General features: G+C 34.0%; 3 protein-coding genes and 1 long non-coding RNA gene across 4 annotated transcripts; 3 read left to right on the top strand and 1 right to left on the bottom strand.

Annotated features, from left to right (window-relative positions):
- Positions 1-6,055: 6,055 nt before the first annotated feature.
- Positions 6,056-8,436, top strand: LOC103829567 (scarecrow-like protein 4). Its single transcript, XM_009105239.3, has one exon. It carries the CDS (start codon positions 6,291-6,293, stop codon positions 8,082-8,084), a length of 1,794 nt encoding a protein of 597 aa, XP_009103487.1. The 5' UTR covers positions 6,056-6,290; the 3' UTR covers positions 8,085-8,436.
- An 814-nt stretch (positions 8,437-9,250) lies between these two features.
- Positions 9,251-10,035, top strand: LOC103829566. Its single transcript, XM_009105238.3, has 3 exons — positions 9,251-9,491; positions 9,593-9,720; positions 9,812-10,035. Exons 1-3 carry the CDS (start codon positions 9,328-9,330, stop codon positions 9,871-9,873), a joined length of 354 nt encoding a protein of 117 aa, XP_009103486.1. The 5' UTR covers positions 9,251-9,327; the 3' UTR covers positions 9,874-10,035.
- A 457-nt stretch (positions 10,036-10,492) lies between these two features.
- On the top strand, positions 10,493-13,513 carry LOC103829565 (wall-associated receptor kinase-like 21). The gene is made up of 3 exons (XM_009105237.3): positions 10,493-11,480; positions 12,122-12,169; positions 12,254-13,513. Exons 1-3 carry the CDS (start codon positions 10,775-10,777, stop codon positions 13,348-13,350), a joined length of 1,851 nt encoding a protein of 616 aa, XP_009103485.1. The 5' UTR covers positions 10,493-10,774; the 3' UTR covers positions 13,351-13,513.
- A 5,048-nt stretch (positions 13,514-18,561) lies between these two features.
- Positions 18,562-23,130, bottom strand: LOC117126731. Its single transcript, XR_004449538.1, has 2 exons — positions 22,896-23,130; positions 18,562-21,481 (listed from the first exon to the last, which is right to left on the bottom strand). It is a non-coding gene; the product is annotated as an uncharacterized LOC117126731 (long non-coding RNA).
- Between the last annotated feature and the right edge of the window lie 29 nt (positions 23,131-23,159).

Raw genomic sequence — 23,159 nt, 5'->3', positions numbered from 1 at the left:
TTTTCATCTTCCGCTTCTGATTTCACTTCTTGATCATCTTCACCTGATGATCTCGAGTCAGTGACTCCTGCCAGAACATGGCCCAGTCCCTGCAGCTCAAGTTGCATCTGCATCTTGAACTTCCACAAACCAAAATCCCCTTTGCCGTCGAACTTCTCCATCTCAAACTTCTTAACCGCCTCCATGGAGATAAGCTCGCGGTAGCCACTTGATTAATCCGTATTAGATCGTAAGTGCCTTAGGTCGCTTAACCGCAACCAGATCGAGAACCTCCCTGCACAAAACCTGGCGCTCTGATACCACTTGTCAAGAATCAATATCAAGTTGATCACTCGTTCTTAGATTCTACTTCGCTCGTTTGTGACTAGGTTCTTAGGTTTGTAGTTCGATCAAGAACACATACACGCAATTTGTTTACCCAGACTTCGTTGCCTACTGTCTGGGGAGAGATCCAAACTCTCAAGCTTCCACTAGATCATATATGATGATACAGAGTACAAAGAGCTTACAACGTTTCCTTTGTTTCAGGTTAACTTGACACAGAAGTTACCGGAGAACAAGCGTTGTATCTGAAAGTGCACCACCGGCAATCAGAGTCGTAAGAGAAGATCAGGTCAGCTCCTTCACCGTCGCTCCTCCGTCTCTTCTCTCTCGCGTAGCTCTCTCTTTCTTTCTGTATCTGATCAGTGTAACAGAAAAGGTCTAACAACCTTTTCTTATCCTTTCAGCTTATAAGGACGATGATCTGTTTCCAAAACGATGCCGTCCTTATTAATACTCAATGCGCAGTCGTATAGCTTCTGTCACCGAAGCCCAAACTGATTCAGTCTCTGGCCCAGCAGAAGCCCGTACCGAGAGGAGCTGATGTTCGACAACCTTTTGCTCACAGTAAGACTTCGTATTGTATGAGTTTATATCTTTTATTTATCTTCACGTGAAAAGCAGTCTGATGATATTTTTCTTACATCTATTCTATTAAAACAGCAGTGTGACTCATTGACAAAAGTTATGTCCAACTTAAAATATAACTGCATATAATTAATAACTATTTCAATCAATATATTTTATAACCTCTACGTTAACTAAACCCAAAATTCCCGGACCCACTTCTTCTTCTTAATGAAATATGAGAGAAAGTTGCTCCTTCTTCTTTTAATCCGTCTGTAAATTATAGTTTTACTTTTTGTTTCTGTTCCAGTAGTTACTCTTTGCTTGATGCGCTATCTTGATTCGAAAACTAGAGTGTTCTGATTTTCATCAGTTTTTTTACCAATAAAAATCAGAATTTTTTGGTTCATTTTTCTTGACTTTTTGATCTGAGATTATCGGACTTGGAGCTTTTACACTTTTATTGGGAGATTCATTTGGTTTTGATTGACAAAAAGTGGATTAGTTTGAGATGGAGATAATGTCGAGTTTCGTTGAAGAAAGAGTTAAAGTATGAATCTTAACAGAGAAAGCTTAAGTTTATAAGCTTTGATTGAAAGTTGAAATTGAGAGTTGTCGTCAGAATCAAAACGTGGTGACAGTGGAGAAGACGATGAGCTTTTAATAGGTGTGGGGCCGGTGCCTTTAGCTCTTCATTCCAAACATGTGCATTGAATATTACTGCACATAAAAGTAATTTAATAATTTAATTTTAGATTTTAGTTTCAATTTTGATTTCTTATTTGACTATTTTTTAAAAAAAAGTTAAGCTAATAAATAATTAAATAAAATTATTATAATGTAAAACCAAAAACAAAATATTAAGCTTATATATAACATATTGATAAAATTATCAATAACAAAAATAAATTAATATTAATCTAAATCACGTGAAATAATTTTGGTTCTCTGTATCATAATTTTCTCTAATAATATAGTAAAAGTTTTCTTAAAATCTAATTATCACAAATCAAATTTATTTATTGTTATCTATTCTATTTTTCAGATATCTATTCTATTAAAACAACAACATGGCCAGTTAATAAAAGTTATGTCCAACTTAAAATTTCAAAATATATTCTATTAAAACAACAACATGACCAATTAATAAAAGTTATGTCCAACTTAAAATTTCAAAATCTATTCTATTAAATTAAGAACATGACCACTTGACATAGGTTTAGTCCAATAATAAAAATCATGAATCAATTAAGAAAAATAATAAATATAAATAACTGTTTATAAGAAAACTAAATTATTTAATTTATCTATTCTATTAAATTAGGAACATGATATTATTATGATAGTATTACTTATAAAAATATATTCTATGGGTTTTAGTTTAACGGGTTTTAAATAGGTTATTCAATTAAAAATATTTATTAAATGTGATTTTACTTCAAGTTAGTGAAGACCTTTTAACCTATTTACATATATATCTAACTAAATATATTAAAAATTATTATTTTCAAACATTTTTTCGAAAAAAATTGTTCGTCTTTCGGTGCGGGTTGGAATTGATATTGGTTTTCGGATATAACATTTTAAGAATCGTTCGAGTATATAGGCCAAACCTAATAGATTATGAAACTTTGATTTTCGGATCGATTCCGAATTGGAGTTTTTGGATGCAAATATTCTTGACTAATTATGTTAGGTAACTACGAAGAAAATATAATATGTTGCTAAACTTTAGGAATAAATTTTAAAAATACTTTATGAAATACATATGGCATAAGTGTATAATTATGCAACTTGACATATTTAATATAGTTACAAAAAATTATATTAAATTAAATTATTATTAAACACAAATATAATTACAAAAAATAACACAAATATAAAAAAATAATTTAAAAAAAAAATTAAAACGAAAAATATACCCGCCCTTTAAGGACGGGTCAAAATCTAGTTTACTGTTAAAAGAGTACATATATTTTTCTGACAAACAAAAAAAAACAAAAAGAGTACAAATATTTAAGCACTTGTGCTTTCCTAATTTTATTGTAACTAGAGCCGGTGTCCGCGCTCTGCGCGGATTACATATTTAATTAAAATATATTAATATTTGTGTTAATAGATTCCTAAACGTTTTCCTTGCATTAAAACAATGGTGAAGAAGTGCCGCATGTTTGTATAGAAAACAATCATCATCTAAGAATCTTCATCACAAAAATGTTTTTTTTTTGCCAAAGTATTTAATTATTCTTATATGTGTCTTCTAGGGATGAATGACGAATCTGTTGATATAGTTGGGAGCAAGGTTTTTTTATTAAGAACTAATTGTGGTTTCTTTCATAATTTGTATTTTTAAATAAAAAACATATTTTACTAATAATGTTTATATTTGTTTTATTAGAGTTTTGTAACTATAAAATGAATAAAAATATCTTTATTTAGTACTTATATAAAATTATATAGAGATAGATTATTAATTTATGATTATGATGGGACTATATATTAATTTGGAACAAATATTAAGCAACTCAATTAGATTCTTGCAAACCGGGGGAAAAGGAGTGGCCGGTCATGTCGTCTGTATTTTTACCTTTTCCCAAGTTTTTAAAACGTTTCGTAGCAATAAACAAAAATCAAAACGTAGCATTTCATTTACATATTTGGAATCTTATCAAATAAGATGTAACTTTTCTTTTTTTTTGTGCGCTTCAAATTTAATAAGATGTAAATAGTCAAAAAAAATATATATATATATAAAACATAATTTGTATTTTATATTTGTTTTATTAAAGTTTTGGATTAAAGTATTAAATTAATATATCAATACTAATAATGTTTTTGATTCAAAAATGTACTTGTAAATTCAAAATACCTCCCATAAGTGGAGGATCTTTGGCGGTTGGTTTGACCATGGTATTGAGGAACAATCGATCCTTAAACAAAGGAAAAAATATTTAAATGTTAGGCAAAGTGAAATGGTTTGATAATAAAACATAGTGAAAAAGGTTCCAATGGATAAAATCGAACCATGAGATTAATTACAAACTAAAATCTTATAAAGCCAAAAAAAAAACTAAATATTTTATATGACCGATAGATGTGAACTACAATTGTAGTAGCTTAGCAGGCATGAACTATTATATTAAATCAAAAAATTTTGGCGGAGACCAATAGCTAAAGACGGAAGATTGTCGGTCTATGTTTAATCTTAACCAACTAAAATCTTATACGTTTGTTCGCACAGATTATCAATATGAATCTACTATTAAAACAATTGAAAATAAACAGTGGAAGGTGAGCCAAACCCCACGTCCCCAACCGCATACAGACTTAACTATCCAACTCTTAAACATATCACTTACGCCAAGAAATTGACAAAATTGTGACTTTCAAATATTGACTTACACAAAATCTTGAACGGTTGGCAGTGGTGGTTTTTTCAGAGTGAGAGGGGATGAATATATGGTCTTCAGATTAGAGTTCTTGATCCTAATGGTAGAATATATGTTATTTAATTTTCAATGAATGCAGTAGGTATTTTTGGCATAAAATATAACGATTTCCTAAATTAAATTGTTCACCAGCTATAAGAATATTAAGTATAGGGCAAGTTAAAGTTGTAGAAATCGATTTTGATTTAGGATGGCAAAGATGTGGTAGCTAGAAGCCTAATAATCAATAATCAATGCATGCATTGTTTTATTATGATGTAACTGGAGTTGAACCGGGTTAAACCGTGACTCTTCACATATTTTGATTTGGGATGGTAAAGATGTGGTAGCTAGAAGCCTAATAATCAACAATCAATGCATGCATTGTTTTATTATGATGTAACTAGAGTTGAACCGGGTTAAACCGTGACTCTTCACATATTTTAATGGTTGGTTTTTTTTTTTAAAACCCAATCCAGAATGATATGGCATAATAGTTGGTTCTGATTATTTTATCCGGCAAGGCTTAGGAAGTTAGGTTTTAGCTCCTTTTGTATAGTAGGATCTTTGTTTGGTCTTTCTAGCTTATTTTGGGTAATTTCAAAAGCTTCCTCGAGTGTTTCCCCTCCTCTCTGGTCCAGCAACAGTTAACAGGCCCCACTACCGATCCCTTTCCGTGTCATATTTTAGAACTACCTGGGCTGCTGATGATCCATGGGCCCATCAGTCACCCTCAAAGCTTGTATATAGACCATTTATACTCGCACTCCTTTCAGGCGCGTAACGATGTACAGGATTTTAAATGAACAATGGACAATACAATTACGAGAGCATGAACCATCTACTTCAATTAGCTTTCTTTTAAGAAAATAAATACCTTTGGTTTATTTTTTCGTTGGGTCTCGTTTAATGTTATTAAATCTCTATTTATTTACTTGCAGACATATAACTACTCAGATAGTAATTTTATTGATCTCTTTTTATGAAGCCATGAAACAAACAAGGCAGTCTATATATATGTATGGTTTTTTTTATGAACAACATGTATGGGGTTTTTTATACCTTCTATTTTCATGGTTGATAACAAAGAACACCTTTTATTTTTCATTTTTTTTTGTTACCGATGACACAACATGCAGATAGGGGTGATTCACAGACAGTCACAAGCAGTTCTGATCAGATACGCCTACTACATTGAAAAATCAACGGCCGAGATCTAAAACAGTCAAAGATCTACAGTATGATGACGTCACTGTAGACAGTGGTGGACCATGCGTCTTGGGTCCCCCGTAAAGAGCGGGATGAGACGGGTTCACACACACACACAGAAAAATAGAACCCCATGGTCTCTTTTTTACTTTCAGTCTTTTGAACTTTTTAATCCCAGTGAAGACATTAATATGAACATGTTATATCATTTGTTGTTCAATTATTTAGTTGTTTCAACTTTCTTGAATTATATGTTGTGTTTAAAACATAAACAACATACTGTAATCGCTGTCTGATATGTTTTGTGTATCTCTTAACTACAAAACTGATGTGGAAATAATCTTACAGTGACAGACACACAGAAGAAGGAAAGATGTACATATGTATGCATGACTCGTCTGGTGTGTTTGTTTATTACCGTTACAGATATCGTCTATTTATATAGTAAAGGAAAATAAATGAAATAATATATACAGTAGTTTAAAATCAATAGAAAATGGGTCCCATAATTAAATCGGACGGTCAGATTTTAATCAACGTAGATCCACTTTCTAGGGCTGACCTTTCTTACCGCTCTCTCTAATACTACTAAAATCCAAAACTCTATTCAGCTTAAAATCTCGCCGTTTCACTTTCTCCCTCTCTCTCTCTCTCTCTCTCTCTCTCCGTCATCGTCTTCTTCCTCTTTCACAGTGAGTGACACGAATCTGCAGGAGGTAGTCTTATTAGACAGCCTTTAAAATTCCGGTTAGATCTGGCCGTAGAATGGCTTACATGTGCACCGACAGTGGCAATCTAATGGCGATAGCTCAGCAAGTCATCAAACAAAAGCAGCAACAAGAACAGCAGCCTCAAGATCATCAGATCTTTGGTATTAACCCTCTCTCCCTCAATCCCTGGCCCACTGCTAACACCCAGTCACTCGGGTTTGGGCTCTCCGGTTCGGGCTTTCCTGACCCGTTTCAAGTTAACGGCGGCGGAGATCCCGGAGATTCAGGGTTTCCGTTTCACAGCTTAGAGCATCACCATCCCACCGCCGGCGGTGGTGTTGGCGGTGGTGGGTTTCGGCTTTCTGATTTCGACGGTGGAACTGGCGGCGAGTTTGAGTCCGACGAGTGGATGGAGACTTTAATTACCGGTGGAGACTCGGTGGCGGCGGCTGAAGGTCCTGATTGTGACACCTGGCAAAATAACAACGATTTCGTAATCTACGGTCCAGATCCCTTCGCGGCTTACCCGAGTTCTCAACCGTCGGATCTCAACCAAGTCGTAGCAACTTCCACTTCACTCCCGTCCACCTTGTGGCCTCCGTCGTCACCATTATCTGCTCCTCCGCTTCCATCTCTATCCCCGCCTCGTCAGAAAATCAAAGATCCAGAGACAAACGACTCAGAAGACGGCGGCTCCGGCTCGCATGACTTTGACCTAGAATCCCCCTTGCTGAGAGCTATCCACGACTGTTCACTGATCCTAGACTCTTCCGACTCTGTAGACCCTGCCAAGGCGGCGCTTGTTCGGATCAAAAAGTCAGTATCGGAGCATGGTGATCCAACGGAGCGAGTGGGGTATTACTTCACCGAAGCTCTCTGCAACAGACTATCTCCCGATTCCGTTTCAAACGATTCCTCCCAGGCGGCGGCGATTGTGGAGAATCTAATCCTTTCTTACAAAACCCTAAACGACGCGTGTCCCTATTTCAAATTCGCGCATTTGACGGCGAACCAAGCGATTCTAGAAGCGACGGAGCATTCCAGCAAGATCCACATCGTCGATTTCGGAATCGTTCAAGGGATCCAATGGCCAGCTCTTCTCCAAGCGCTCGCGACGCGTTCTTCGGGTAAACCCGCTCAAGTCCGGATCTCCGGTATACCAGCTCCGTCGTGTCTAGGTCAATCTCCCGAACCCTCGCTGATCGCCACCGGGAACCGCCTCCGTGATTTCGCGAAAGTTTTGGATCTGAATTTCGATTTCATCCCGGTTCTCACTCCGGTCCAGTTACTAAACGGGTCGAGTTTCCGGGTCGATCCGGATGAGGCGCTCGCCGTTAATTTCATGCTTCAGCTCTATAAATTGCTGGACGAGACTCCGGCTGTCTTCGACACGGCGCTGCGGCTCGCGAGGTCGTTGAACCCGATGGTCGTGACTCTGGGAGAGTACGATGTGAGCCTTAACCGGGTCGGTTTCGCTAACCGGGTGAAAAACGCGCTTCATTTCTACTCTGCGGTTTTCGAGTCCCTGGAACCGAGTTTGGGGCGCGATTCGGAGGAGAGACTGAGAGTGGAACGGGTGATGTTCGGTCGGACGATCTCGGGTTTGATCGGACCGGAGATAACCGGAAATCAGAGATTACGGATGGAAGGGAAAGAGCAGTGGCGGGTGTTAATGGAGAATGCCGGTTTTGAATCGGTTAAGCTGAGCAATTACGCTGTGAGCCAAGCGGAGATTTTGTTGTGGAACTACAATTACAGCAGTTTGTATTCGATTGTTGAATCTAAGCCAGGGTTCGTCTCCTTGGCCTGGAATGATTTGCCTCTCCTCGCTGTTTCTTCCTGGCGATGATGAACCGAACCGAACCAACCCGGTATTTGTAGTGTTGTTTTTTGGTTAAGACTAAAACAAGTATTCAAATGTTAATATACGCCTTCGTTTGATAATAGTGTTTTGGTTTAGTTTCAGTCGTTGAATTATTTCGGGGTAGGTTTTGAATTTTCCCTTAAACTTAATGTGTTTTTATTTGTTTTTCTTTTAACATTGTTGGTTATATAAAGTAGGTTAAAAGCTGTTCTTAGTATTGTTGTGTACTCAACTACTTGTTTCCTCGTTAGATAATGTAAAATTTGTTTGCTTTTTCTGCTCGTTTGTTTGTGATGTAATTAAATACTTCCTAAGGTAGAAAAGGGATAGTAAGTATTTATCTGCGTCTTGTTATTTTGCTTAAAAGTGATAGAACAAAGATTGTTATTCAGTTTTGAGATCCTAATATCAATAGTCAGAAGTCTATTAAGCTTTTTTTTGGGTCAACGAACGTTTTTTTGGTCTAAACGGTCAAAGAATTTATTAAGCTAAATGTGAACACCTGCAAATATATACAGTTAAAGTTTATTTTTTGCCGGCTCTAAAAATCAAACTCAACTTCACCTATCTGTTTCTGTGATGATTTAACATGTATATTTTTTCTATTTTCTTTTTATGATTGTTAAAGATAATGTCGAAGTTTTCCACCCACTGCTCTCATTCTTGAGTCAATTCAGTGTCAGTCTCACTCACTGTTCTGATTTTTTCTTTTTCCCGAGTGTGCAAATGATGACATCATATCCACGTCCTCCACTCCGTCTTCTTTAACGGTCAAGTGCCCCCACATGTATGTCTTTGCGGACGTGTCACGGCCCAATTTACTTGCTGGCCCAAATAAGTAGAGAGGATTTGTTATAGAAACTTTTGTTGCTAGCCCAAATTGGTAAAAGAGGATTTGTCATAGAAATCTGGACCGTTCAATACGTGTCGTCTCTCCGACATGTACATAAGGAAGCCCTTTCTTTGTCCACCACCTGCCATCGAATTTCCACGTGGTTGAACTCAAGCCAAGACACCGTCGTAGGAGTCAGAGACGCTTAATTAAAGCATAATCCTGATAGAGATTAACTTCAACTACACTTTTACTAACCATTTCATACATACATTTGTCGTCGGCATAGGAATCACCTAATATTAAATCGTTTTATAACTTTATCGTCTCCTCGTAAGGATAAAAACTAGTTCATCTATAAATTCAAAGCTTCGAGAAACCTTACAAAGCTGAGAAATGATCAACGCGTTTAAGACGATACGACCACTGCCTTCAGGCACCGTCTCTTTCTTTTCATCACCGTCTAGAGTTAGCCGCAAAGTTGCAGTATTTAGTTTTACGACCACTTCTGATCAACGAAAGATGGATAAAAAACCTGAAAATTCGAAGGAGAAATACGGGTTTGTCTCGTTCACTATATATACATTTAAATAGTGTGTAGTCCGTTTGGAATATATTATAATGTTTCTTTTTGTTTTCCTTGTTTGATTAATTGGAGCAGTGACGTGATGTCGCATTCGTTTGGAGAAGGATACGCTACAAGGTCTGATGAAGAAGGTTTTGGAGGAACCTATGGAGGTAACCAATCTTTTCAAAAGCACAAAGATGAGGTTCATGAGAATCACCCTGGTAATCTAACAACTTTATAATAATATATAGTACACCTCTAAATCGACTGTGAGTGTTTACGATTATGTGTGTTTTTTTCCTTGTTTTCAAGATTACGACAAAACTCAGGGTAGCGAAGCGAAGGAGAAAGAGAGAGGTAGAAATCAGACATAATCACACCGGAAGGACGAATGAATTTTGTTTTGTTTAATATTAAGAATAATAACAGAGACTTATGCTCTGTAGACTGAATTTTCTATTGCGTTTATGGACACGTTACCCTTGTCACTAATGTAATACTCGTTGAATGAAATCTTAATAGTCTTTGTTGGTGTATTTAAATTTTCCCTCGAGTGTGTTTTGTTTATTGATATACCAAAAATATTTCCACCATTTTTTTTTTGTTAATGTGGACCGTCAAATGTCTAGAAAACGTCAGCGATGAATTTTAGCACCGTTTCAGACTTTCTGGATCAGAGGTTACGTTACGTGATACTAATACCAATGGAACTTCGTTGTTGGCTCCATGTTAGCTCCTCACGATTTGGTGTAACAAAATATGGCGCCACAGGTTCTCCAGATGATTCATGCTCTTCTTATCGTGATGCCCAGGCCAAGTTACATTCGTTGCAAGGATGTAATGTAACTCATGCTATCTTCAATTACTTGGCTTAATTATCTGATGGGTTTAGTTCAAATAGTTGTATTGCCTGTTACTGTTAGTCTCGCACGCACGTATGTACTTATTTAACAACAACAACAACAACAAAAAAGTTGGATTCGAATTGGTCTTGGTATATGGTCTTTTCCCGCGACTACGTATGTTTGTTGACTTTTAGAAAACGTAAGACCGTCAGAAACAATGATAAAGTAGAAAACTGATCACGGGTTTCGTTTTGATTTAACGGCTATGATGACAAGAATGCCCCTTATCCACTGTTAACGAGTCAGCGGAACCGTAAATGTCAACTCAACCTAGTAGCCGGAAACGAAACGGTCAAACAAATCATTCCCATGGAGCAGCTTAACGTACAGCCTCTCCCATTGACAATCATTCGATCCATTATTGTCATCAATGGACCACACTCCGTATCTCATCTTCCTCTTCTTCACTCTAACCGTCGCTGCTCAAACCACCGGCTCGGTTAACTGCCAACCCGGTTCCCTCCCTTATCCGTTCGGTTTCACCGACGGTTATCCTATCCGGTTCAATTGCTCCGAGAAAACTGACGAAGCTGCGATCGGAGAATTCTCTGTAGCGGAAGTGACGAACGCAAACATATACGTGAAGATCCCGCCGCTGTGCAAGCGCGACATCCGCAAAATCGAGCAGCTCTTCCGCCACAGTTTCGCTCCGTCGATATCACAGAACACAATCCTCGTCCAGGGGTGCAACGAGTCGTCGTCTGATTGTTCGATCGGTCGAAGTTTCGTCCAAGACCGGTTAAATCTCAGCAGTTGTATTTCTCAGGTGAGATGTCTCGACGCAGCTACGGAGATAAAGGCCGATGTGATGAGTGTCGTCAACGTTGTTAACCGGAGCGGATGTAAGTATTGGTTCTCTTCGATCACGCCTCAGTCTAAATCGCAAGGTTCGGTTAACTTGTTGGGTCAACTCAGGCTCGATTGGTGGCTTAAGGAAGGCTGTAGTAGCACCACTTGCTCCGCGAACGCAAGTTGTACGACAGTCAATATCGGCGGCGGTGGGTTTGGTCATCGTTGCACCTGCGACGATGGATTTTACGGCAACGCCTTCAACGTGCACGGTGGTTGCCGACCAGGTCCGTGCCATTTATTTTACTTCGTTACCAAATTTTTTTGACCGACATAAGGAAAGCTAATCAGATAGCGACACATAACTTCAAACTGACTTTAGCTTTGCCACATTAATAATGTTGGTATTATGATAATTTTACAAAAATATAAATTTAACAAAAAAATCCTATTCTTTTAGATTTATTTTAAAATATATTATTTTCAATTTAAAAAGAATAAAATTTAATTTTGTGATATTTATACTAGTTAAATTTTGTAGGTTTGGACTCCATCTTGTTATTAGATTATTTAATAAACTTTTAGGTATCAAAATTATATATCGTAGAAAATAAATGTTTTTGATATATAACTGGATAAAAGCACCAAAATGTTAAATTGCAAAATGCAAAGAAAATTATAGATGAGTTTTATATAAACCTTGTATTAGTTATATATATAATAATTATCAATTTATAATTTTAGCGGGAACATGTATTTATCCAAAAGATTTTTAAATTTTTTATTATTTTATCAAATTATGGCATATTTTACATTAGTCCAATTTGAGATCAAGTATTTTACTAATTTATTGATTAATTTATGGAATTTTATATTGTAGTATGTGTATTATTCTGTTGCTAACTAGTGTCGCTGATTTAATTTTCAGTTGGTAAACGCAAAGGACTACTACACAAACTCATTGTTCTTGGAATTGGTAAGTAAACTTCTATATATATAGCTCTGAAACTATAGTGGCGTTGATTATTAACTTGAATGTTTATGTTTTGAAATACCACAGCTATTTTACTTGGAGCTTCACTAATTGCCATATTGATATTTGCTTTCATCTACCGCCACAAGCGTTCTGCGTCTTCATCAAGATCATCCCTCGCGAATCGCTTGTTCTGTGAGCTGGCCGGGAACTCCAGCGTTCCCTTCTACACCTACAAAGAGCTCGAGAAAGCCACCGACAATTTTTCCGACAAAAACAAGCTCGGAACCGGAGCCTACGGAACAGTCTACGCTGGAGAATTCCCAAACAGCTCATGGGTCGCTATTAAACGTCTCAGACGGAAAGACACACCAAGCATCGACCAAGTCGTGAACGAGATCAAGCTTCTTTCCTCCGTTAGCCACCCTAACCTCGTTCGTCTCTTAGGCTGTTGCGTCGCCCAAGGCGAACCGATTCTAGTCTACGAGTTCATGCCGAACGGAACGCTTTCTCAGCATTTACAACACGAGAGAGGCCACGCACCGCTTTCTTGGCCGCTACGTCTCTCCATCGCTTCTCAAACCGCAAACGCGATCGCACATCTCCACTCTTCAGTAAACCCTCCTATCTACCACCGAGACATCAAATCCAGCAACATACTCCTCGACTACGAGTTTAACTCCAAGGTCTCTGATTTTGGACTTTCTAGGCTCGGCATGTCCACCGACTTCGACGTGTCTCACATCTCCACGGCTCCACAAGGTACTCCTGGATACTTAGACCCGCAGTACCACCAAGATTTTCAGCTCTCGGACAAGAGCGATGTCTACAGCTTTGGAGTTGTTCTTATTGAGATCATCTCAGGGTTTAAAGTCATAGACTTTACTCGTCCCTTCACTGAAGTGAACCTAGCCGCTCTTGCCATTGACAGGATCGGAAGAGGGCGTGTGGTGGATATCATTGATCCCTCCTTACAAACAGTGAACGATCCAAAAATGTTTTCCTCTCTTCAGAACTTGGCCGAACTGGCATTTCGCTGCTTGTCCTTTCACAGAAACATGAGGCCTACAATGATAGAAGTTGCTGAAGACATCCAACGGATTAAGCTTATGTACTTTGGCAAAGAGGCGAGGAACTCCAAAAACCGATCCGACATCGATATAAAGAGATTAAACAGCAAGTAATAATTATATCCGGGAGTTTGAATTTTCTTTTGTTGGTTCCTTGTGTATGAAGTAAGAAAAAAAAACAATGCAGCTGGAAGATCCACTAGGCTTTGTATATTCATTTCATAAAATCTATACAAAATATATAGTTCCCTCTGTTAATGAAAGCGTTAAATCTAAACATTTTTGGGGGATGCTGTTTTTAGCCACTTGTAAGTTGTAACCTGAGAGCTCTTTTCAAAAACTAAGATTAAGCGCCATAAACATTCTTAGCAACCGCTAGCATTGCCGCTTTTCCTATTATATGATTACAAAGTGTAATATAAGCCAAAATACATATGCAACTAGGTTAAGACCCGCGCCTTGCGCGGGATAAACATTATATATGAAAATTATTTTATATATTATATGTTTATAACATATTATGAAATAATAAATATATATTGAATAATTAAAAAGTCATTATCTACTACTTATATTATTAAATTGGTGCGAACATATAAATAAATTTAATAAATCAAAAAAATATTTTTTCCTATTTGATATGATATGTAATTAAATTTAAATGATAGTAACATATATATGGTATATGTTAATATTAATATTTATTAGATGATGCTTTTTGTTCATATTTTTTTTAATCATTTGTATCTATTATAGCAAAAAGTCTAAATTAGTGATAACAAAATTTTCACTGTGGGAATAATGGTTTAAGTAATTTATAATATTTTAAAAAATTAAGTTGTCAATATTTTTTCAAATTTTTTATCAAAAAAAATGTTCAAAATAAATTTCAAAATTACGATATTTTTGTATTTTTATATGGCATATAGTTTAATTTAAAATGATACATATTTTTATATATTTTTAATTATTGATACTTATTAAATGAGACTTTTAACTTATATTATTTTTCAATTATTTGTATCATGTCATAACAAAAGTTTAAATCATAGATCACAAAATTTGAATGTGAAACTTTTAACAGTTTTAGTAATTTATACTCGTTTTTAAAAATTAAAAATATAATATATAAATAATTTTTTAATTTTTATTATATCGTTACTATGATTGTTTGATTTATTTTAATAGCTTAAAATTAAACAAATATAATTATAATACACACTTATTTTTATCAAATCTTTATTATTCAAAATCATTAATTGTCATATATACTTTAGTCACATTAGACAATTCCGTAATCTTATTTAAGGAAATAATAAATCACATTAATAATGTATATATTGTGGTTTAATAAAAAACTTATTATATATTTAAATGGACCAACCTATTTCTCTAAGGATTCTAAGAATCATTCTAGTGATGACACGTGGCTACAAAAAAATGTTGCAATGCTTCTCAAATAATATATAGGGGATTTTGGATAAATTAAATAAATATTTATTTATGTCCTCGTTTTATTAATGCAAACTCTTGTGTACCTACTGTTTTCTGTTTTTTTTTATTCAGTGGAATTATATGATATGGAATTTTATTGTTCATTAATGTACATATAAGAGCAATGATTAGTAAACAACAAAATGATCTTCTATTAATCTACAAATTGATGAGCATGGAAGTATTTAATGCTACATTAAGAATACCATTCCCAATTTGTTTCGAGTTTTTTGAATGGCTTTACACAACATTCTCCGAAGACGAAATGTTAATAATTTTAGCATAACTCAAACAAAATCTAGCATTCTCCACATATAAGTCTCCTTCTAATAAGCCTCCTTCTATGGTCTACCTTTGTCGAGATTTTTTCAGGTGAGCTAGTTTCAATGCAAATCGCTCATTAGACCGTCAGACAAACGAAAATCACCAAAAACCTTTTAATCGCCACAAAAGCCATTCCCTGCCTCCTCATATATTGATCTGTTTTAAACTTCTTACAGTTCTACGAAATTTCTCTTAATTGGGCCTTGCGAGTTTTACAATGAACTTAATTACCTTCAGTGTAGTAGTAATATTTTAATTAGGGTAGAAATCGTATTTGATCACTGCAAGATACGCGAGCACATTACTCCATTTAATACTCAGACAGCTCATTGCTTCCATTTGTCAGCCTAATCGAAGCCGACCATCTTGAAGACTTTGATTTTTATATTACTTATCGGGGTTTTGAGTTCAAACTAATTTCTATATAGGTCGTTTATAAATTAAACAGAGTAAATATTAAAAAAAAACTACGAGGATAACAAAAGTATATTTGATTATTCGTTGCTTTGTAAAATTAAAAATACAACGTAACCCCGCACGTACGCTTCCGTAGTACCCTGTGAACGGCTTTCGATGCATGTATCAGTAATTACATTAGCATTATCTAAACATTTTTTTGTTAAAGAGAGAACCTTTACAGCATTATATAAACACAAAATACATTATCATGAATTAATCATATAGAGCCAACTTTAAAATTCTTTTAAAATAGTGGATATATTGTCGATGTATATGGTTTCAAAACACATATATTGACATTTCAAACGTAATATATAACACCAAATAAAAGTTTGGCATCCTCGAAACCAAGAAAACTAGAATATCTTTGGCATATAGATATATGAGTATATTTATAATTTTAAACATCCATGCAACAATATATTTATATATGTTATGTTGTTATATATTAATAATGTTTAGATAATAATCCTCTGGATATTTAGATGCAAGGTCAGCAAAGAACGTTTACTATGGAATAGAACGTTTCTTTCAAGACGCGTTGAAGATTGTAATGAAGGAACGTGAGGCTTGTGTTTGTGTCCAATAGGCAATAGCCCATATGAGGTGGTAAATTCCTTGGGGTGACAATATATGAATGGTACTAAGTGAGGCACCCAAGGTATTAATATCCATCATTTAGAAGTTTAGAGTGATCATCTAACCTCGCGATTAGATGGTATTGAGATTAGTAACACACACAACATATATATTATACATGTTAATTCTATATATTTTCTAAGACAACACAGAAACACAAAACTATAAATTAAGTAGGTAATATTTTCTGCTCAAGTTAGATTGTTTTGTTTCTTTTTCTTGTTCTTGTAGAATGACTAGAATCTAAAGGTGAGACCAGGTCGTATACAAACAATAAAGAGAAAGCTCTTGTATTGGATTATTTTCGAAAATAACAGAGAATTATCTTTGACCAGTCATGCGGACGAGAGCAGTGAGTTTCAGCAAAATGAAACGTGGCACAAACCCACTTGCCACTCATCACCTGAGAAAAGCGCTCTTCGAACCAGGTGATTGACAACTGGTGTCCTTTGACTGCACGTTACAGTTTGTTTATTATAGTTATTGTTAAAGAGTTGTAGAGTATACATTAATACTTTCTATATTTTGTCATTTTCCATACCGGCTGATTACAAATACTTTCTATATTTCTATAGTCAAAGCTTTTAAACTAGAAGTTCAGAAATTTCAAAATAAAATGCATAAGGCCGTCCCTAAAACTAATAGATGAAAACGATAAGAGAAAATGATGCATGCAAACATTGATAGCTAGTAGGTTAGAGTAAATTAAGATAACAGAAGTATAAGCAGGACCGGCTCAACACTGATAGGGACCTTAGGGCAAAAGACATTTTTTTACTCTCTCAAATATATATAGAGATAATGTTTAAAATATTTTTAAAATTTAATCAATAATATTTTGTATATTTTGTAATGAAAATAAAACTATATACATATCAAATAATTTTGGGCCCTTTTCAATTTTATTTATTATATTTATAATTTTTTATATATAAAAATATAGATTTATAAAAAATTAGGCCCTTTATTTATCATTACATACGGGGACACAGGCTCGGACCCGAGGCGGTCGCACCGCTTGTCCCCCTTGTAAACGGGCCCTGAGTATAAGTTACACAAAACGTTTTCCGAAATATTATTCCTCAAAGAATGATAAGAACTAATCTAGGGGAGCAATATATATAAACTTCATCTAACATGCCCACGTGATCTTAGCCCTAGCAGTTTTACAATTTATTTTAAAAATGGGAGAAGGCAATGACTTAAATCTTGTTTAAAATGTGATCTCAAACTAACTAAACGAAACGAAGGTACAATGATTAAACCTTACATTCACGTCAGTAAGAAAATTCGTTCACGTTGGTCTCTCTATAATACTTACTATAATTTAGATTTAGCAAAAGAAACTTAGTAGTATAATTTAGTTGTATATATTGGATGTTTCTCTAATAGTACACTACTTGGTGAGTGTAACAGAACGAGCACGTGGAGGTCAGGGAACGGGGCGGCATCGCCAGCTAATAAACCCATTTTTTACTATTGAGTCAAACCACAGTCAATGTTCGAGAGATTATGGCTCATATTTTTTCTATTTTGAAAACCTTGAAAAGATTATAGTGCAAAGAAATAAAAGTGAAATAAATTGTTTCATTTAAATATATGGATATATTTTTACAAATAAAATAAACTAGAAAATATCATTAAACTTAACAATATAAATAACATTTTAGTGCAGGACTGGATTTCTTTAGAATATCAGATTCATATATTTACAAATATTCTCACAATATAAGATTTTATGAAAATGTTGAAAACTATAACTCCTCATTTATAAATAATACTTCATCTGTTTTATATTAAATGTCATTCTGATTTTTAAATTTTATTTCATTATAAGTGTCATTTTACATCTCTAATATAAATATTAAATAATTTTCCAATCTTTACTCTTATTTTTAATTCATTAGTTAATAAAAACAAACAAAAAATTATATTAAACATGAAAAAACAGATAATTTAACAATTTTCTTATTTTGTTTGCAAAAACTACAAACACCACTTATGATGAAATGGAAGGGTCTTCAGTTGAATTTATTGCACTGGAACATGCTTTACGCCATGTTATCGATAGTAGCGTTGGCTAGTTCCGGGTCTAGGACAATTATTTAGGCCGAAAGCCTAGACACCAGTCACACTACCTCTTGATTAACAAAAATAAAATAAAATAAAAAAAAAGATACTCTAGCTAAATTTATACATTCTTATTTTTGATACACAAAAAAAAAAGAAGAAAAACTCTGTTAGCTTACCGTTTTTCTCCCTAGCCGCTAGAGAGAGAAGGTCCGTCATCTCTCTAAAATTCAGCTTCTCTCCTCTGATTTTGTGAAGACCGGCATGCGTGGGCGTACATAGCCACGACGTCGGTCTTTATTCATCCCTTAGCTTGCTTTTGATGTTGGTCTTCTTGTGTTCGATTGAGATTTCTTCTGGGTGGTTGTTTGGCTGTGGTGGAAGAGGTTTCCCGGTGAGATCTCCGACCAGAGCTAACATATCTACTTGATTATGATGAAGAAGACGCCATATACGGTAGACGTACAGAGCAGTTCACCTCCAGCCGTCTTTTTCTCTGTATTTTTTTTTTATAGATTCTGTTAAGTTCTTGTTGTTTGCTGACCAAATATATCAATTCAATTCATGTTTTGAAATCTCTACTCGGATCAGGTGTGTTTATGGCTTCAGAAAAGCTAAATCTGAGACGTCGTTGTTTGGATTTTAGTGTCTGTCTTATTTGATCGTTGTTATAACATCGGTGTAAGCGGTGTGGGATGGTGGCGTGGTGGTGTGTAGTGAGCATATATAACATGCTTAACATTTCTGAGAAGTTTCAGATTGCTTGTCCCGTTCTAGGAAAGAGTCATTCTTACGGCCTTTGAATAAATGTATTTTACGGTGTGTTTTTTGCTCTCATGTTCTTCGGTGGATTCGGTTCGTTGAAACATTATAATGAGGTTGAGGGTCTTAGGCTTTTCGATGAAGGTTCGTTTGAGGAGGAAGCTTGGTCCCAGTTGTTGTTCTTCTCTGGTTTGTTTCTGATGTTATTCTTATCGGTTCTGGCTTGGTACCGTGAATTAGAGGTTCAGGTAAGTTGAGATTTGTTTCGTTGTTATTGCCACTACATCGCTTCCTCTCTTGTCAAGAGTTCCGTCTGTTTAAAGAGTAGATAAAGTAATATTGTTATCCCTTGTCAAGGATTTTTTTAGGTTTGGTTACCTGAGTGAGTCTTCTAGTGATTGTTGTAGTTTTTCAAGTATCACCCGTTGTTTGGGATTAAGTCATCTGTTGTTTGGCTTATGTCTCCCTGCCGTGGGTTTTAGAATCTCAATTTTTGTATGTTCTACAAGTTTTATTAATCAAAACCAGAAGAAAAGAAAAAATTCTGGCTGTTTTGTCAAAAGAAAAAGAAAACACTCAGGCCGTTCGAGAGACTCATTTAGTATATATTTTAAATTATTTACTAGGTGATAACCTGCCCCTTGGGCAGGATGAGATTATTACTTTCATTATTTATAAGATAAGAAGATATTATGCATGTTTAATGTGGACATCAAATTATTACACTGCTGATACGAATTCAAATTTGTTTAAATACAGAGTTTTTTTTTCTTCTTTTTATAACCATCCTTGAGAAGATTAGAGCAGAGAAGCTCTTACCGCTGATAAGAAAATCTTATTACCAATAACTTATGGAGGAAGCAACACTATATCCGTACATATAAGCAGATAAAACAAATTAAATATAGCTTTAGTTGGATATATTTTCTTAAATAGCAGCTGATATATGAGCTTTTAGTTATGTTAAATTTTGCATATTTGACCTCTTAATAGATACTTCTGCGACATTTCCATGTTAGAAACTTAGAATACTATAACATGGAAATAAAAATGTAAATGTCAATGCAAACAAACATTCACAGGTTTGATGTGGGTAATAACTTGACGAATTTATAACATAAGAGATTTTACTAAAACTCCATGCATGCACTGATGATGATAGTAAAATGTTAATGAAGTTGAAAAAAAACATGTGAAACCTAGAGTAGTTAGGCTAATTAAACTACAGTAGCCAAGAAGAGTTTAATATAAGAGGCTGATGAAACCTTAACCTATAAAATTGTAAAACGGTCAAACTTGGTTTAATAATAAAAAAGGTTAGTTCGACTTAGTCTTCTTTTGACAACCGAGTTATAATTTTATAACTGAAATAATTTAACTTTATGCTCAATACGATGATTTTATTGGTGTTATTTTGTTTAATTAACTGAATTAAATATCTCTTAACCTCTGCAAACAAATATTTCCAGTATTCCCACACTGTAAACACACAACCCCATTTGATGCTGCGAGAATCAAACCTGAAGCGAAAACAATATTCAATCTCACGGCCATGGAGAATCATACTGGTTTAACCAATATGAACAGGAAAGGAAGATAGGGATGCAGTTGGAGCTCGCAACACTTAACTATTCTGATTCGGAGACGTTCCTATAGAAGTCTTGCTTGAATACACTCAACCTAAAGATTATAAAGCCTACGGAAGAGGTATTAATGAACGTCTTCCAACATATTTTTAACGTAGACAAAAACCTCTCCATGAGTAGTTTTACGTTTCGTTTGTTTTAGTGTGTAAGCGAAAAAGGAAACAAAATTTTGAAAAGTTCTATTAAAGCAAGGTAAATTTTTTTAAATTAATGTGAAAACGCCAAGTGGTTAGTGTGAATGCATTAAAGCTAATGCTTCTCTTTTAATATATAAGAGATTTTCAAACTATTGAGAAAATTGTAGAAAATGGAGTGACGTAGCTTTCAGAGACACTTCCGTGGAAGAGATGCCATCTCTCCAAATCTGGCTACTATTACACTTTCCTTTTATATCTTTTCCCTCTCATTTCTTTCCACTTTTATTAGTTTATCAATTGTTTAAATTTGAATTTTTTTTTTTTGTCGAAATTTTTGAATCTTGTTTTGGACCCACGATCATTCTTTACTTCCAAATGCCAAGCCCCTAGAAGTGAAAAGTAAAATACACAAGGAGAGATCTTTTTCATTTACACCAGTACAAAAACTAGTAAGTAAATGCAGGTTGACCATTTTTATTTTTCGTAATTAATAAATTAATAATTAACTGTCACACAATCCACATTAAATAGGTTCTTTTCTCTTCGAAAACAAAAACATTATAGTAAAATAATAATATTCATTTTGTTAACAAATAAATAATAGTCACTATAATAATAACTTAATTACTAGTATAGCTAGTAGTTATCTTATCTTAAGGAAGCCTCCTGGAATCATCTGATATCACCTTCGAATAATTCTAACAGTTTAAATCCCTTATATATTAAAAGAGAAGCATTGTAATAAATGCATTCACATTATAATAGACACGTGGCAGCTTCACAATGATTTGATAATAAATATGCTAACGCGTTCACACTATAATCACAAATGTGTTCACACTACGTACTTTGTGATTTTTTTTAATATAAAACTCACATACATAGTTCCAATAAAACTCTAGATTTTTCGGTTCGAATAAAAATAGATAACGAATCAAAAGCTAAACTATATATATATTATTTTTATTGTTTACGGATAAAATTGAGCAAAATATTCATAAATTTTGATTCGATTTGTTATCCGTTTTGATTTGAACCAAAAAATCTTGATATTTGAAACTCTACGAAACAAATCAAATACTAAAATACAATATCCAAAAAAGAAACAAATCACTAATGCCAATATTTTTAGGAACATATATCTAATTTGATATGTTATATGCATATATATACATATATGGAAAGAATTATATATATATGTTATATATATTATACTTTATATCAGTTTTACAATATAAATTTATTATATTAGGTACTAGAATTAAAAGGTTATATAATGTTTTATTTTTGTAATAAAATGTTATTATTAAATTATTTTTAAAGTTTTATTTTATTTACAATCAAATCGAATATTCTTTAAAATTCTAAAACATTTCGGATATCCGAGTCACCGAATATCTAGGTGGCTAAAAATCGAATCGACAAAAATGCTTCCAAATATCCAGATACTTGATATGTGTCCACCCCTATTCACGAATGTAATTTTATTTTCTTTTGATGAAAAAATGACCAATGTCAAGGTCTTTTTTTATTTTAAATAAATTTTAATTTTATCTTTCATGTATTATTCTAAACAAAAATATCATTTAATATTAATTAACAATATCTTTATATATTTTTCAACTATTTTTATATACTTTTTACATAAATATACATGTGCACCTTGATGTGAGCATCTTATAACTAAGTATTCACCACAGCTGAAGTATCTAATTTTTTTGAAAGTTGAAATATTTTTTCTTAATGTTTCTTTCACTATTGACCAAATTGTAGTTAAATGATTTGTCTTAATAATTTTCTTTTCTTTTTCTTAAACTATTATCTGTTTAAAAACTATAATATGAAACTATTGGTTCGACATGACGACTATCTAAACTTCATAATATAAAAATAAACATATAATATTAATTTTAGGTTTTTATCCGAAAAAACCTAAAAATCAAATGTTTTAACCGAATAAACTAAAATGAATATTAATTTAAAATAATAATTATATTTTAGAAGATTAAAAACAAAAAAACGTAAAACCTAACTAATATCCAGATTAAATAGATTTATTGCCTTTTTTATTAAAAATAACGAAACTAATAATCACATCCCGCGCAAGGCGCGGATTATTACCTAGTACTAGTAGTATATGAAAATCTAATAGTTTAAGTCACCATGGACAGAAACTTCTTGTTATATGATTTGTTTAATACACGATAATTCTAAATTAATTTTTGATACTTATCTACGCGTACGTCACACGTGTGTTTTTTGGCTTTTTCAAAGCAAAACAAGGAAAAACTTAACTAGGGAAAAATGTAAAAAATAAAACACTACCTTAAAGTAACTAGTTCCCTAAATGAAAATCAAATTAACATTTTGTAATACGTATACGATAATTACT

Source organism: Brassica rapa, chromosome A07 (assembly GCF_000309985.2).
Source record: "Brassica rapa cultivar Chiifu-401-42 chromosome A07, CAAS_Brap_v3.01, whole genome shotgun sequence".
Classification (NCBI taxonomy): Eukaryota; Viridiplantae; Streptophyta; class Magnoliopsida; order Brassicales; family Brassicaceae; genus Brassica; species Brassica rapa.
The sequence above is the reverse complement of the archived record's forward strand: the minus strand, read 5'-3'. Positions and strand labels throughout refer to the sequence as shown.